This window comes from Pleurodeles waltl, chromosome 12, assembly GCF_031143425.1.
Source record: "Pleurodeles waltl isolate 20211129_DDA chromosome 12, aPleWal1.hap1.20221129, whole genome shotgun sequence".
Taxonomy (NCBI): domain Eukaryota; kingdom Metazoa; phylum Chordata; class Amphibia; order Caudata; family Salamandridae; genus Pleurodeles; species Pleurodeles waltl.
Genome location: NC_090451.1, coordinates 554,160,231 through 554,174,683, shown reverse-complemented (window position 1 = coordinate 554,174,683; position 14,453 = coordinate 554,160,231). Strand labels below are relative to the sequence as shown.

Sequence of the window (14,453 nt, the reverse complement as noted above, 5' to 3'; positions counted from 1 at the left end):
GAGATGAAGCCTACCTTTTGTTAGCGCACTGTGAACTTCCACGCCTGCAGTCTTTCTGTGGGCCCCCTCTACCGCACTCGCCTTGGTGACGGTAAACCTGATGGTCTAAACCACCTCTGCACCCAGACGCTCTAGACCTAGGAGAACAGGACCACTGGTGTCCCTATGTCCCCACGCATTGCAAGAACTTAACCCCCTCAGTGGTTAATCCGGACTGGACTCTCAGTCCACCCATTCAGCACCTTTGTGACCGGTCCCCATAGACTTAAATAGGGCACCCAACGCTGAACTGAACCACTGCAGCTGGCTGTCTCAGTGCTGCCCGAGGTGACGTTGGTATGGCCCTGCCCCGTACTCAACTTAAGTCCAGAACGTTGATCCTGTAAGTTGCTGTGAAGTACCTGGTTGCCGTGGATGTTTTCTCTCCCATATAGTAACTTTTCAGCTACGGAAAAATGCACAGTGGTGACTTTTGGAAACTCTAAAATTCATATCTCAAAGTATTCACCTGATTCTGATGGTCTTGGTATCTAAATATATAAAAAAGTATGTGTTATTTTTATAGATTAGTGTCTAATTTCTTTATTGAGTATGTCTCACTGCCTATGTGGGTGCCTTACGTACTTAGCACTACCCTCTGAAATGCCTAACTGGACTCTTTGCATGGTGCATCTCTTTTTGGTACACCATATAAAGTGCCAGCTTCCTACAACACCCAAATGTGTCCCCACATTTGCTTTCCATTACACATTGCTCCCTGCCCCTTTCAGTTTTAAGAGTACCAGTGCCTCAGGCGCCATTCCTTTGAATGGGTTAACAGGTCTCAAAAAGTAATAAAAATGTTACTAGACCTGCAGGGCGAGTAACTTAAATAATCTACTCCACCTAACTGTAATGTACTTGACCCGTAAACAGGTCTCAAATTGTGTGATCCTAGGCAAATAGGTTAGAGTCGCCTTTTTCTTCATTCTCACATATGTTTGCACCTTCAAATATATGAGCTGAGCATTTCTGCAGTACAAAAAAACTGTTTTGTTTAAGTAAACTAAAGTTTGCTGCATGCGTCACAAGAATCTAGCCCACATACATACCCTTGACGTCTAGCCCACATAAGCTAGGACTTCTTTTAGTTTACTAACAACATTGCCATCAGGGCAGGAGTGTTTCTCAGTTTGTTTAATCACTCAATTTTAATAAATATATTACTAAACCATGACGTGGTAACATATTGTCATCTAAACACAGTAACTTTCCAAGAAATGTCCAAAAACCTCTACTCTAACTTGCAGCCTTACTGATAAACATATATAGTGTATTAACAATCTTTGCAAATTGGGTTTCATAACTACTGAAATATATTTTGAAATGTTTGCACAGTTGACTTAGTCATTTAAATGTTGTGTGTTAGGGAAAACCTGACACCCTATATCCTTTTATTTTACATTCTAAGCAGCAGGTCACAAGGTTCACCTCACAAAGTCCTGGAACTCTGCAGCCAGAAGGCAAATTAATTGTAAGAAAAAATTACATTTGGCCTCTGTCTATGAACACAAAGCAAATGTGACAAAAGAACAAGAATTAAAGGCATCTTTTATTGCCCCTCCACTTTTCAACTGAATAGAATACCTGTTCGTTGTTAACTCGCCAGAAGGGGCGAGTAAGTCCTAAAAAAATAAATAAATAAAAACTCTACCTGACCAATGCGAGTGGCCGAGTAGATCTTTCGAGCCCTTCGGTTAAGTTCCTGTGAACTTGACTCTAAAGCTATAGTTCACTGGTCCCAGTACTCACTGTCATCACAGAGTCCTACTACCATACATGTGCCCCCCACACCAGTCTAATTTTAGGAACTGAAATCACAACTTTCAAAACAGTGAAAACACTAAGGGCCTCATGTACGAACATTGGGAATTGCGATTTTCTAATTGCGATTCCAAGTAAATCACAATTACGAAATCTCAGTTCCGAAAGTAAGAAACTCCATTAAGTTTCTTTTGCGATTCACAGTGGGTCGCAAATGGACCTACCTCATTAATATTGAGGTAGGTTGCAATTTGCGAACTACTGGGAATTGCAAAAATCACAGGGATGGTGGCCTGCCTGTGTCAGCAGACCACCATGTCTGTGACTGCTTTTTAATAAGGCAATATTTTAAAAACTTTCAGTTTCATTTTTTAGGAGTAGTCAGTGGTCTATGGGACCAGTTCCTGCTCTTAATTTTTTTTTCACATGCATTTAGAAATTGGAAGGGGTCCCTTCCCCTTTGCAGATGGGTTAACATCAATTTGAAATTGGTGCTAACTGCGACTGTTTTGTGACCGCATTCACAGTCACAAAACAATTATACATACCATTCAAAACACTCCCCTTTGTAATACTAAATCACAAAACCCAAATTGTAATTCGTTAACAAGTTACTGAATCACAATTTGGGCTTTGTACATTCCAACAAGGGATGTGGCTGTAAGCTCTTTAATATTCAGTTAACTAAATAATTGTGATAGCTTTCTTGTTTGGCCTCTGCTATTACTCATTTGCACCCCTCGACAAGGCCTTGAACTTTACTACCCAAAAGCCATCCACTTGATCTAGACATAACCCCACTTTAGCATACCTCAACCAAGACAGTTGGGTCACCTTTAAGAACTGTGTATTATACAAGTTACTGACACATTTTCAAAGCAGTGAATGCTCTAGGTTCAGGCAATGGCATAGCCATACTACCATGATTCCCGCTTACTAGAAACCTCCAATTAGACAACCTCACACATCGAATCACAAATAAACCACCTTGTGCAGCATTAAATGTCCAATCTTTCCATCTTCCAGGCCCTTTGCATTGAATATCCTTGAGACGTGAGACCTGTGCTAGCCCTTCCCTTCAGGAGTTCAAAACAGACCTGAAAAGCTACCTTTTAGTTAGCAAATAATAACTATTCCCTTTCTTTAGTATTTATGTATACTTCATGCCTGCGTGGTCTGTTAGTGTCTTTGTGATCGCTGTGGTGATATGCCTTTGTCAATAAGTCTTTCAACCGGTGCAATTAAAACCATACAACAGCTATTACTTGTCTAAAAATATGTTAGCCAACCCACCATCATTGATCTATGTAACTGCTGCTGTGTAAAACCTTGTATATGAATTATACTGTTATCACATAAAATAGGTAAATCACTGTGTATTGAGAATCTATATACACTCCTTTTGGTGTGTGTGTTTTTTTTTTTTTTTGTCATCCTTTTATTAATTTGAAAAAAGTTGCCAAGTCATCCACATATTTTACTTCGTTAGGACATAAATTTAATTGACAGTTTGTACTTTGGTCACAATATGAAAGCTTATCTCTTAATTGTTTCCTGAGGCCTTAACAGGGGAGCTGCAAACATTCATGTAGCAGTCATCAAGCTGTGAGATGGTGGTGACTGACCTCTATTAATGTAATCCATGCTTTACATTACTTTGCTTTCTGCAATCAAATTGGCTCTTTGCCATTAGTATGTGTCCTTGCCTTAGTATGTTTTCTTGTTTTGAAGGTCCCAGGCACCACTGGACTCTTATTTCCAACTTAACCGGCCCAGGGAGGCCCATGTGGTGCCACCTGCAGAGACTGTGCCTATCCTGGTGGAAGTGCCACTCCCAGAGGATGACGATGGCAGCAGCTCGGATGCTACAGTGGAACTGTCAGATGAGGAAGAAGATGATGGTGATGTCCATGGTGCAGAGGGTGAAGTGGAGCAGGAAGCCTCAACAGCCGTGCCTAATGTGGGAGGTAGTTACCAGATTGGCCTCACCATTAGTCTGTAGTGATGATATATTCATAATGCTTCTGTAGCACTTGCGTTCAAAACGAAAAGAGGAGGATTATAGACATCTGTTGCCCTATTCATAATGCTTTTCAAATTTAATTTTATTTGAAAACCTATTATGTTGTGCGATTAATCCTGTTTAGGCTCGTCCTGCAGATATGGAAGTTTAACATTAAGAGCAAAAGAATTGTAACTAAAAACAGACTGGTTGCCGAGTATGTGTCAATTCGGCTGAATGACCATCTCCTTCTTGTACATCAGTGAAAGGGTTAACCATATGCTATTGAAAGTAGAATACAATTGTGGTGGTTCTGTAAGTACATTGAAAGCAAGTGACTGGTTCTTAGTTGCACAGAAAAGGGTTAAAACTATGAAACTTAATATTTGAGAGTACAAGCAACATTTCAGACTATTTCTTCTGATAATACTTTTAAAGGGTTTGGTGTTTTACATACTGAATTTACTTTGAGAGTCCATCCAATGAAGAACATACGAAAGGACTCCCAGGATCTAAGCAACATTCTGAGAACCTTGGTGCCAAAAATACATGAAGACCATCGAAGTTGGCTAGTTATTGGGAAGTGCACTGGTACCAGGAGCTAGAATGTCCTCTTACTGCCACTGGTCTTACAGATGGGCTTTTGAGCAAGAATGTGGAGCTCCACAGGTCCATTGTGATAAGCAGATAGTCCAGCATGTCTAGTTATGAGAATGGAAAGGGGGGGGGGGATTGTGAGTATCACTGTGTGTGATTGATTGATCTTGAAAAGGAGTGAAGTTTTTCAATTTTGAAATGAGAATAATTTTTTCTCAAAAAACAGTTGTGGTCTGAATAGGAACAATTAAAACCACTTTATAGCTGAAATTAGACACCATCCACACTCTAGATGTTTTGCTACTTCCTTGATAGTGTGGACCGTACGTGATCTTACTGCTCTAGATAGTATGCAAGATTCCTTTTCAGTGTAGATAACAGTTCTTCTGTGTTTTTGCTGCTTAATCTTTTTTTTCAGTGCTTCAGGAGAATCCAACTGCATCATCATGTTTAGATGAAAATGTGGCATTTGTATGGTCCTCATTTTGCAAGAGTTCACATTTTCCCCCTTTCATTTTCTGTGGGTGACCTGCATTAGGATTAGTATTTTGATCATGTAATCTTTTATATAGGATGGCAATTTTTAGGTTATCGTTTTCATAAGATTCCTGTGGTAGAGCTGATGATGATGAGAATTCTCACTACGGTGGGAGTCTTAGCATAAAGTGAATCTGGAAGTGCTGTATTATGTGGAGCAATTCTCTAAGGTCTGGACATGTGCAACAAGAGTCTAAAGTAGGTTGTTCTAGTATGGTCATGTTGAAGTTCTTGTTTAGCTACCTGTTTCTGTACGTTTCTATTAGATACCCAGTGTTGTTCCTTTTTAATAGCAGTAGTGGAGGTGCAGCCTGATGTATCCCAAGCTTCATCTTCCTCCTCTGCTCATCCTGACACCAGCAGCCCACCTCTCAATGTCCAACATAAACAGGTAAAGTCTACATTTCAGAGTGTTATCTGTCATTTTCTTGTGCCTTCTGTTACAATTGTGTCAGAAAATTGGTTTGTAAGATATCTTTGTAGATGTACATGATGTGTACACTCCTGCCTTCTAGTGTTGGGCCTGTACAAGAACGGCTTGTTTTTATCAAACATTGTTTTGGCTTCAAGCAAGACTGAAATCATTTGTCATCCCTATATCATCTTGAATCCAGCAATTCTTTCTGAAACAGACACCACCTCAGAATACTTTTTATTGGCACTGATCAGGAATATGTAATCCTGTTTTCCAGTAAAATAAGAAATTGGAGAATACTTGACATTTGGCACAGAGGAAATGATTTGAGATTTCAGCACTGGCTGTAACTAGAGAATGCTTTCTTTCTGAACTGCCCAAACCTATTCAGCTCGTTTGAGGTTGAATTGACATGTCAAAAGGAGGATCATAGACTGGAGTTGACAAGAAATAAAAAAGCACACCATTGAAGTTGATGGCGCAATGGGGCACGTTGTTTTGGCCACAATGCAATTAAAGCAAAAATAACATTTAAAGACATTTGCTTTCCAGCACCTGGATTTCCTAAGAAAGAAAATACATCATACCTGTATTTGAATCGCCTGTTTTTGATTCACCTTGACTGACATTTATCACTGAGAATGGAAGAGTGTACTACGTATACCTGCCGTCAGTCCACAGCCCAGTGAGCCAGTCTCTGCCTATCCTGATCTAGATGAAAATAAGCGTTATGTTGTGGACCAAGACACAGACTACTGGGATGTGGATAAGGGTGCGTGAGACAACTCCCTAATAGACTTTCCTCATGAAGATCTGAATCCATTACCCATCAGATCATCTTTTCCTGGTAAAACCTCTGTATGAGTTGCATAAAGAGTGACCTACCATCATGATGTGGAAACACAAGTGGAAGAGATTGATTGCTTTGTCATTTACATTCTCAGCACAATTAGAGAATACATTTTGCAGAGAAAAGTAAATGGCCAAGCCTGTCACTCCATAGTTGAATGAAAGAATATAATTGCTCCTTAGCACTCAATTTAATGGGAAGAGTAAGAATCTAGCCTTATACACCAAGTGGTCATTAATAAATCCCTGCAGCACCTGAGAGATTGTCTCCTAATGAGGAAAAAAAAAAACATGTCAATGAGGTGAAGATTTATTTTTTTGTGGTATCACTAGCGTGTCTTCCAGCTATAAATCCTATCTGATCGGGGTTATTAATGTTTTGATATATTGCCTCCTGGACATCACAATTTTAGTGAGGATTATCTAAATTTATTAACGAAATACCCTGTAAGATGCACAGTTCTAAGGCAGTGTAAATGGTTTTAGGAGCTCAGTAATTTTAGATTCCACATTACGGGCATTACCTTTTTCTCTTCAGCTGTTTCTTAGTATCCTTTTAGTCAAACGGTAAATAGCTGTCCAATAAAAGTTTTGTTTCATTAATTCTGGGCATGATTAAAAAATGTTTTATGATCGCTGGGTATGGTGTATGGGGTGGTTATATGAAGTGGAAACAAGTTAAGAAATTTTAGGTCTGCTGAAAACTGTGTTCCTTACCCAGTAATGTAGGTCACATGGAAGACTTGTAGAGTGTAGGAAGAAAACCTGACTTTTGTAGTGGTAAAATTGAGAAGGGAATATGAAAAATCTCATTAAAGGTGGTACTTCCGAAGATTTCATAATCTTGCAAAAATGTAGGGATTGATGCTCCGCTCTTTACTGTTAAGAGCTTGAAAGTATTGTTATTGACGTATTGTGGTTTGGGTGGTGGCAGAAATTTCTATCATATGTTTACAAACTCTAGAGTTTAAATGATTTAGAATCCTTAACACTGAAAGTATTGAACGTGCTTTTTCAAAAGCCACTTTACAGAATGTTCAGAGATAAGATGGAGGCTTGCAAGCTCCGCTGTGTGTTACTTTAATGGAGCCCCCCTACTCCCCCCCCTTATAAGTCCCTATTAAATGGTACCTAGGTACCCAGGGCATTGGTGTCCCAGGAGATCCTTATGGGCTGCAGCATTTCTTTTGCCACCCATAAGGAGCTCAGACAAACCCTTGCACAAGCCTGCATGAAATAGTGCACACACTATTTCACAGCCGTTTTCACTGCACTTAAGTAACTTATAAGTCACCTATATGTCTAACCTTCACTTGCTGAAGGTTAGGTGCAAAGTTACTAAATGTAAGTAAACCACCTACGGGGTTCAAGTTTGGGTCCAAGGTAGCCCACAGTTGGGGGTTCAGAGCAACCCCAAAGTTACCACACCAGCAGCTCAGGGCCGGTCCGGTGCAGAGATCAAAGTGGTGCCCAAAACGCATAGGCTTCAATGGAGAAGGGGGTGCCCCGGTTCCAGTCTGCCAGCAGGTAGGTACCTGCGTCTTCAGAGGGCAGACCAGGGGGGTTTTATAGGGCACCGGGGGGGGACACAAGTTCACACAGAAAGTACACCCTCAGCGGCACTGGGGCGGCCGGGTGCAGTGTGCAAACAAGCGTCGGGTTTTCAATAGAAATCAATGGGAGACCAAGGGGTCTCTTCAGCGATGCAGACAAGGGGTGGGGGGGCTCCTCGGGGTAGCCACCACCTGTGCAAGGGAGAGGGCCACCTGGGGGTCGCTCCTGCACTGGAGGTCGGATCCTTCAGGTCCTGGGGGCTGCGGATGCAGGCAGTCGCGGTCAGGGGGAGCCTCGGGATTCTCCCTGCAGGCGTCACTGTGGGGGCTCAGGGGGGTCAACTCTGGCTACTCGCAGTCGCCGGGGAGTCCTCCCTGAAGTGATTGTTCTCCACAAGTCGAGCCGGGGGCGTCGGGTGCAGAGTCTCACGCTTCCAGCGGGAAACGCATGTTGTTTCAAAGTTGCTTCTTTGTTGCAAAGTTGCAGTCTTTGGTGAACAGAGCCGCTGTCCTCAAGAGTTCTTGGTTCTTCCAGATGCAGGGCAGTCCTCTGAGGCTTCAGAGGTCGCTGGTCCCTGTGGAAAGCATCGCTGGAGCAGTGTCTTTAGAAGTGGGGAGACATTTTTATTTATAAAAATAGCAAGCATTAGAGAAAAGTTTTTCAGGTAAGTATGTTTTTAAAAAGGAGTTTTTTTCACTTTACGAAGTGGACACGGTGCAGTTCTGAGTTCTGCATTGTCCTCCTATGGGAGGAAAAAAGTTCTGCAAACTGTTTTTAGCAGTGACTTACAGGGCCATTCTTCTGGAGTTAAGGTAAGCAAAGGGCAGGGTACAAGGCAGCACCAACAGGTCACTTCAGGAGGCACTGAGGCGTCCGGGTGCAGGGGTTCTGTTCAGCTTTGGGTGCCTAATGCATTTTAATGGAGATCAGTCACCGCAAAAGGAGGTTGCTGGCTCTGGCTAGGTTGCCGGTCGTGCTGAACCAGCAAGTGGGCTTAGACCTTGCAATACTCGGAGGACAGGGTGCATACACCTTTGGTCCTGGTCTCCAAGGTCTAGGGGCGACAGATGCAGGGATGTCCTTAGGTGTTGTCTTTTTCCTTTCCGGAGCAGTCTAGGTTGAGGGGACCTGCATGAGAAGGTGGCAGATAATGTTGGGAAGTCCAGGAGGGTTGAAACCATAATAAACACAATCTCTGGAAGGCTGAGGAATCTTGTTGGCACGGGTGGCCCACTTCAACTCTTTCAGGAGGCGACGGGTGCAGTGGTGGCTTCGGTTGTCTGGTTTTGGCGGTTTCAGAGGCCTCTGTCTTCTTTTGGAGATTCTTTAGAACAGGTCTGCTGTTCACAGGAAGTCCTGAGTCTTTTTCGAAGGCTGGCAGTCCTCCCAGGTTTCTTGAGTCAACAGTTGCAGGACAAGTCTACTTTGGTGCAGTTTTTGCTGAGGGATGTAGACAGGCTGGCGGGGCTGGTACCGGGTCAGCCGCTGCTTCTCTCCTCTTCTGCATTTGCGGCACTTTGGTGTCATCAGGATCTGCTTCTCTGGTGCCAGGGGCTCCCCTAAACACTGAATTTAAGGGTGTTAGTGGCCTGTATGGTAGTAGCCAATGGGCTACTGCCCCTTGGGGTCAATACATCCTCTATATGATCACTTTCTGTGGTAAGTGGGCATAACCCTGTCCCAGAATTCCTAAATATGCCAACACCAAGAGGGCTACTTCTGAAAAATCGTGCCCACCATGCAGTAGCCAACCTTAGTGGTAGTATTAGCCTGGGAATGGAACGCCTACCTGACTAGCTAATTTTCCAGCCTGTCCAGATGCCAAATGGGCTCTGGACATAGGGTGTAGCTTACAGGGAAGCCAGATTTGCATTTCAAAGACAGCAGCCCTTTGAGGCTTGCCGCCTTAAGAAGGCTGATCAGCAAGTCATCCTGTGGGAGGGGGTATTGCACCCTTTTTCCAGACAGACTTTTGTTCTGGACCTCCTGAGAGCAGAGGGCTTTCACCCTAGGGCTCCAGAACTGTGTCTCGGGTGGCAGGCTGGCAGAAACCAGTCAGCGAGCAAACCAGATGCTGGTAGGGTTTCTGAGGTGGACCTTTAAGGTGCCCTCTGGGTGCATGTATTGGTAAATCCAACACTGACATTAGCGTGGGTTTACCAATGCGAGATGATTGATACCAGACATCCCTATCTTCATCGAAGCCATCATGTAGCTGGGGAACTTGTATTGACCAGTGTCCAGCACATGTATTTAAAATGGCTTCCCTTCAGACTTACTATGTCTGAGAATCGACAGACATTACAGGGCGTATCTGCTCGTGCAGATATGCCCTCACATGTAACATAATACACCCAGCCTTGGAGCAGTTTTGGGTGCTAGAGGGGGGACACACACACACACACACGCACACACACGCCTACACACACCTACACACACGCACACCTACACACACACCCCTATACACACACCTACCTACACGCACACCTTCACGCACACCTACACACACACCTTCACACACTTACACACCTACCTACACGCACACCTTCACACACAGCTACCTACACGCACACCTACACGCACACCTACCTACACGCACACCTACCTACACGCACACCTACCTACACGCACACCTACCTACACGCACACCTACCTACACGCACACCTACCTACACACACACCTACACACCTACCTACACGCACACCTTCACGCACACCTTCACGCACACCTACACACACGCACACCTTCACACACACCTACACGCACACCTTCACACACACCTACACACCTACCTTCACGCACACCTTCACGCACACCTTCACGCACACCTTCACGCACACCTACCTACACGCACACCTACCTACACGCACACCTACCTATACGCACACCTACCTATACGCACACCTACCTACACGCACACCTACCTACACGCACACCTGCCTACACGCACACCTACCTACACGCACACCTACCTACACGCACACCTACCTACACGCACGCCTACCTACACACCTACACACGCCTACCTACACACCTACACACGCCTACCTACACGCCTACCTACACGCCTACCTACACGCCTACCTACACGCCTACCTACACGCACACCTACACGCACACCTACACGCACACCTACACGCACACCTACACGCACACCTACACACCTACCTACACGCACACACACACCTTTACACACCTACCTACACGCACACATTCACACACACCTACACGCACACCTTCACACACACCTACACGCACACCTACACGCACACCTTCACACACACCTACACGCACACCTACCTACACGCACACCTTCACACACACCTACCTACACGCACACCTTCACACACACCTACCTACACGCACACCTTCACACACACCTACCTACACGCACACCTTCACACACACCTACCTACACGCACACCTTCACACACACCTACCTACACGCACACCTTCACACACACACCTACACACCTACCTACACGCACACCTTCACACACACCTACACACCTACCTACACGCACACCTTCACACACACCTACACGCACACCTTCACACACACCTACACGCACACCTACACGCACACCTACCTTCACACACACCTACACGCACACCTACCTACACGCACACCTTCACACACACCTACCTACATGCACACCTTCACACACACCTACCTACACGCACACCTTCACACACACCTACCTACACGCACACCTTCACACACACCTACACACCTACCTACACGCACACCTTCACACACACCTACACACCTACCTACACGCACACCTTCACACACACCTACACACCTACCTACACGCACACCTTCACACACACCTACACACCTACCTTCACGCACACCTTCACACACACCTACACGCACACCTACACGCACACCTACACGCACACCTACACGCACACCTACACTCACACCTACACGCACACCTACACTCACACCTACACGCACACCTACACGCACACCTACACACACAACTACACACCTACCCACACACACACACGCACCTTCACACACAACTACACACCTACCTACATACACAACTACAGACCTACCTACACACACACAGACACCTACAGACACCTACACACACACACACACACACACACCCTGAAACCCTACCCTCTAACCATGTGCTGGATAACCAGTTTTAACTACCCTGCCTCCAAAAGACAGGATTCTGATCCCCAGCTGTGAGAGCCTTTGCTCTTGGGCAGACAGGAACAAAGTCTGCTCTGGCATGTGCTTTCACTCACCCCTCCCAACAGGATGATCTGAAAATCTGCATTCCAAGGTAGGGGGCTTCAAAGAAGCCCACTGACCTTGGTATGCAGATCTGGCCTCCCTCAAAAGGGAGATGCCAACCTCCCTGTCCCAGAGACCATTTGGCACCTGGTCAGGCGGGAAATGTAGTGTTCAGAGGGGTGTTTCCAACCCCTCGGGTCAGTCCTACCCCTAAGGTGAGCTGCCTGAGGTGGACTCAGCATTTAGAAATCTTGGTGGTGTTAGGGACTCTGGGACAGGGTTATGCCTACTTACTACAGGAAGTGGTCATATAGGGGGCATAGTGACCCCAGGGGTAAGTAGCACATTGGCTACTACCCTGCACACACCTTAATTCATTATTTAGGAGAGCCCGAACGAAGAAGGTGACCTCACGTCCTTAAGCATCGTGAGAGCTGAACCCCCTTTCTGGTTCAGCCTCACTGGCCTCCCACTCCAAATCTGCAGTCTTTTTAACCAGACCGATCCCCATTGATTAACACTGGACACTGAAAAGCACCTCTGCACCCAGCTCCCCCAGTGCCGCCTGAGGTGACCTGTTGGTAGTGCCTTGGACCTTGCCCCATACTTACCTTAAGTCCAGGAGATTGGTGCTGTAAGTCGCTGTACTATACCTGGATGCAGTGCGTGTTCTTCCTTCATAGGATAACATTGCCACATCTGAATAATGCACTAAGTGTTGAATTTTAAAACCTGAAAGTATTTCTTTTGCAAAATGTACTTAGCTAATTGTATTGATTCTGGTGCCTAAATATAAATAAAGATGTATGGTATTTTTATAAATTGGTGTGGATCTCCCTTTTGAGTCGTGTGCATCAATTATTGACTCTGTGTGTTTGCAAATGTCGAACACTCCTCTCTGATAAGCCTGAGGTTGATCGATCACACTACCCCCTATTAGAGCACCTTGGGCTATATGGCCACCTGAGAATGTGCACCAAAAAAGCTGCACAGTAACCATTTATTTTCTAGGTGCCTACAAAAAAAGGCAAGATATTGACAATAGTTTGTATGTTGCCTATTGTTTCAGTTGCTGTACACTGTTCTTTGTATTTTAATGCCATATGCTCCTAATGTTTATAATTTGACTCCTCCAGTCGTTTTATGTTTGTGTTACTTAGACCCTTGCATGTTGTGTCTACAGGTATCGAGGTATCTGAGTTCTGAATTCCCAATTTGATGTTACGAAATTAAATGTATCCAGCGTAACGTTCATCAGAATCTGCATATTTTAAAAACTGCTTCGGCTCAGCTCATGGTTTTTATGAGCTGGCCTTTACCTGCCTAAGCTACCTCTTATATAACCTCTGAGTCTGAACAGTAGACAAAAAGAAATTAACCTCCAAGTGTAAATACAAAGCTGTCTCTTTTGTTTTGCCACTGGAATCTACCCATGCTGCCTTTCTTGGAAGTGCCATGCTCCTGGAAAGCGGTCACTTGTAAAACCACCAGAATGAAATATCTGCTTGATTCACTTGTTCTCTAATATATGTTTACTAGTCAGAGGCCAGTCTGGTTTCAGGCCACTCGCCTGCAATCACTTACTGATCTCTAGTAATAGCTATAAATATTCACATTTTTGTAGTTTTTCAGTATTGGTGACCAATACAATTGAACTGTTCTAGACCAACAAATGGCCACTAAAAGGCAATAAGTGGTATTATATTTCATTTTATGTTAGTTGTGCGTATTGTATATCTAAAAGTAGTTAATCAAAAGGTGTGTGTATGTGGTTGTCTGTGATAGCTATTGATGAAAGATCAGGTTTCTCACCCTCGTTCTTTCATGAACGTTTGATAAAATGTTTAAAGATGCAATGGATGGAAAACACACTTTCCTATAAAATTACTGCATTTATGACCATATAAAGATGGGGGTTCTTTCCAACCACAGTGGCATAAGAGCTATTTTACTGGACAGGCACTGGATTAGTTAACTGGATGCATGGTCTCGGTTTGTTCTAATGTGCATCCTCATTGGGTGCATCCAGCACAGACATGCATCTAGGTACATTAAAAAAAATGCAGTCTGCAGTCCTTGCAAAAACTCCATGGAGGGAGTGCAAAAGTGAAACACTGCCCATTGGTTCATACCATTGCTCACTACTTCACTGAAGGGAAGCCCTGCCTACCTTTTGGAAGACGGCTTCCTCCAGCGGGGAACACTGGGGAGATACACTAATTACGACCACCATATGTTCCTTACAGTGCGTCTTGCCAAGGACGTTGTTGCCCGCAACTTTATTATGGCATGAATGTGCAGGCATAGGCATTCCCTAATTGTAAGTTGGGGGTATCTCTATACACAAGAAACAATGCCTCTTCACAGACTTGAACTCTGCACCCATGTCCTGTGTATTACAGAACGGGGTGCACAGCTATCTCCACCCTATATTGTC

General features: G+C 44.4%; 1 protein-coding gene across 2 annotated transcripts in view; it reads left to right on the top strand.

The window, feature by feature from the left end:
• The window catches only part of RFWD3 (ring finger and WD repeat domain 3), a 265,518-nt gene that overhangs the window by 16,287 nt on the left and 234,778 nt on the right, over window positions 1–14,453 (top strand). Inside the window, exons 3-4 of one of the 2 annotated variants that reach the window (XM_069217624.1) lie at window positions 3,535–3,770; window positions 5,236–5,330. In XM_069217624.1, coding sequence (XP_069073725.1) covers window positions 3,535–3,770; window positions 5,236–5,330 — 331 coding nt within the window. Of the gene's footprint in view, window positions 1–3,534; window positions 3,771–5,232; window positions 5,331–14,453 lie in introns of both variants that reach the window. The other variant, XM_069217623.1, reaches the window with a different exon arrangement.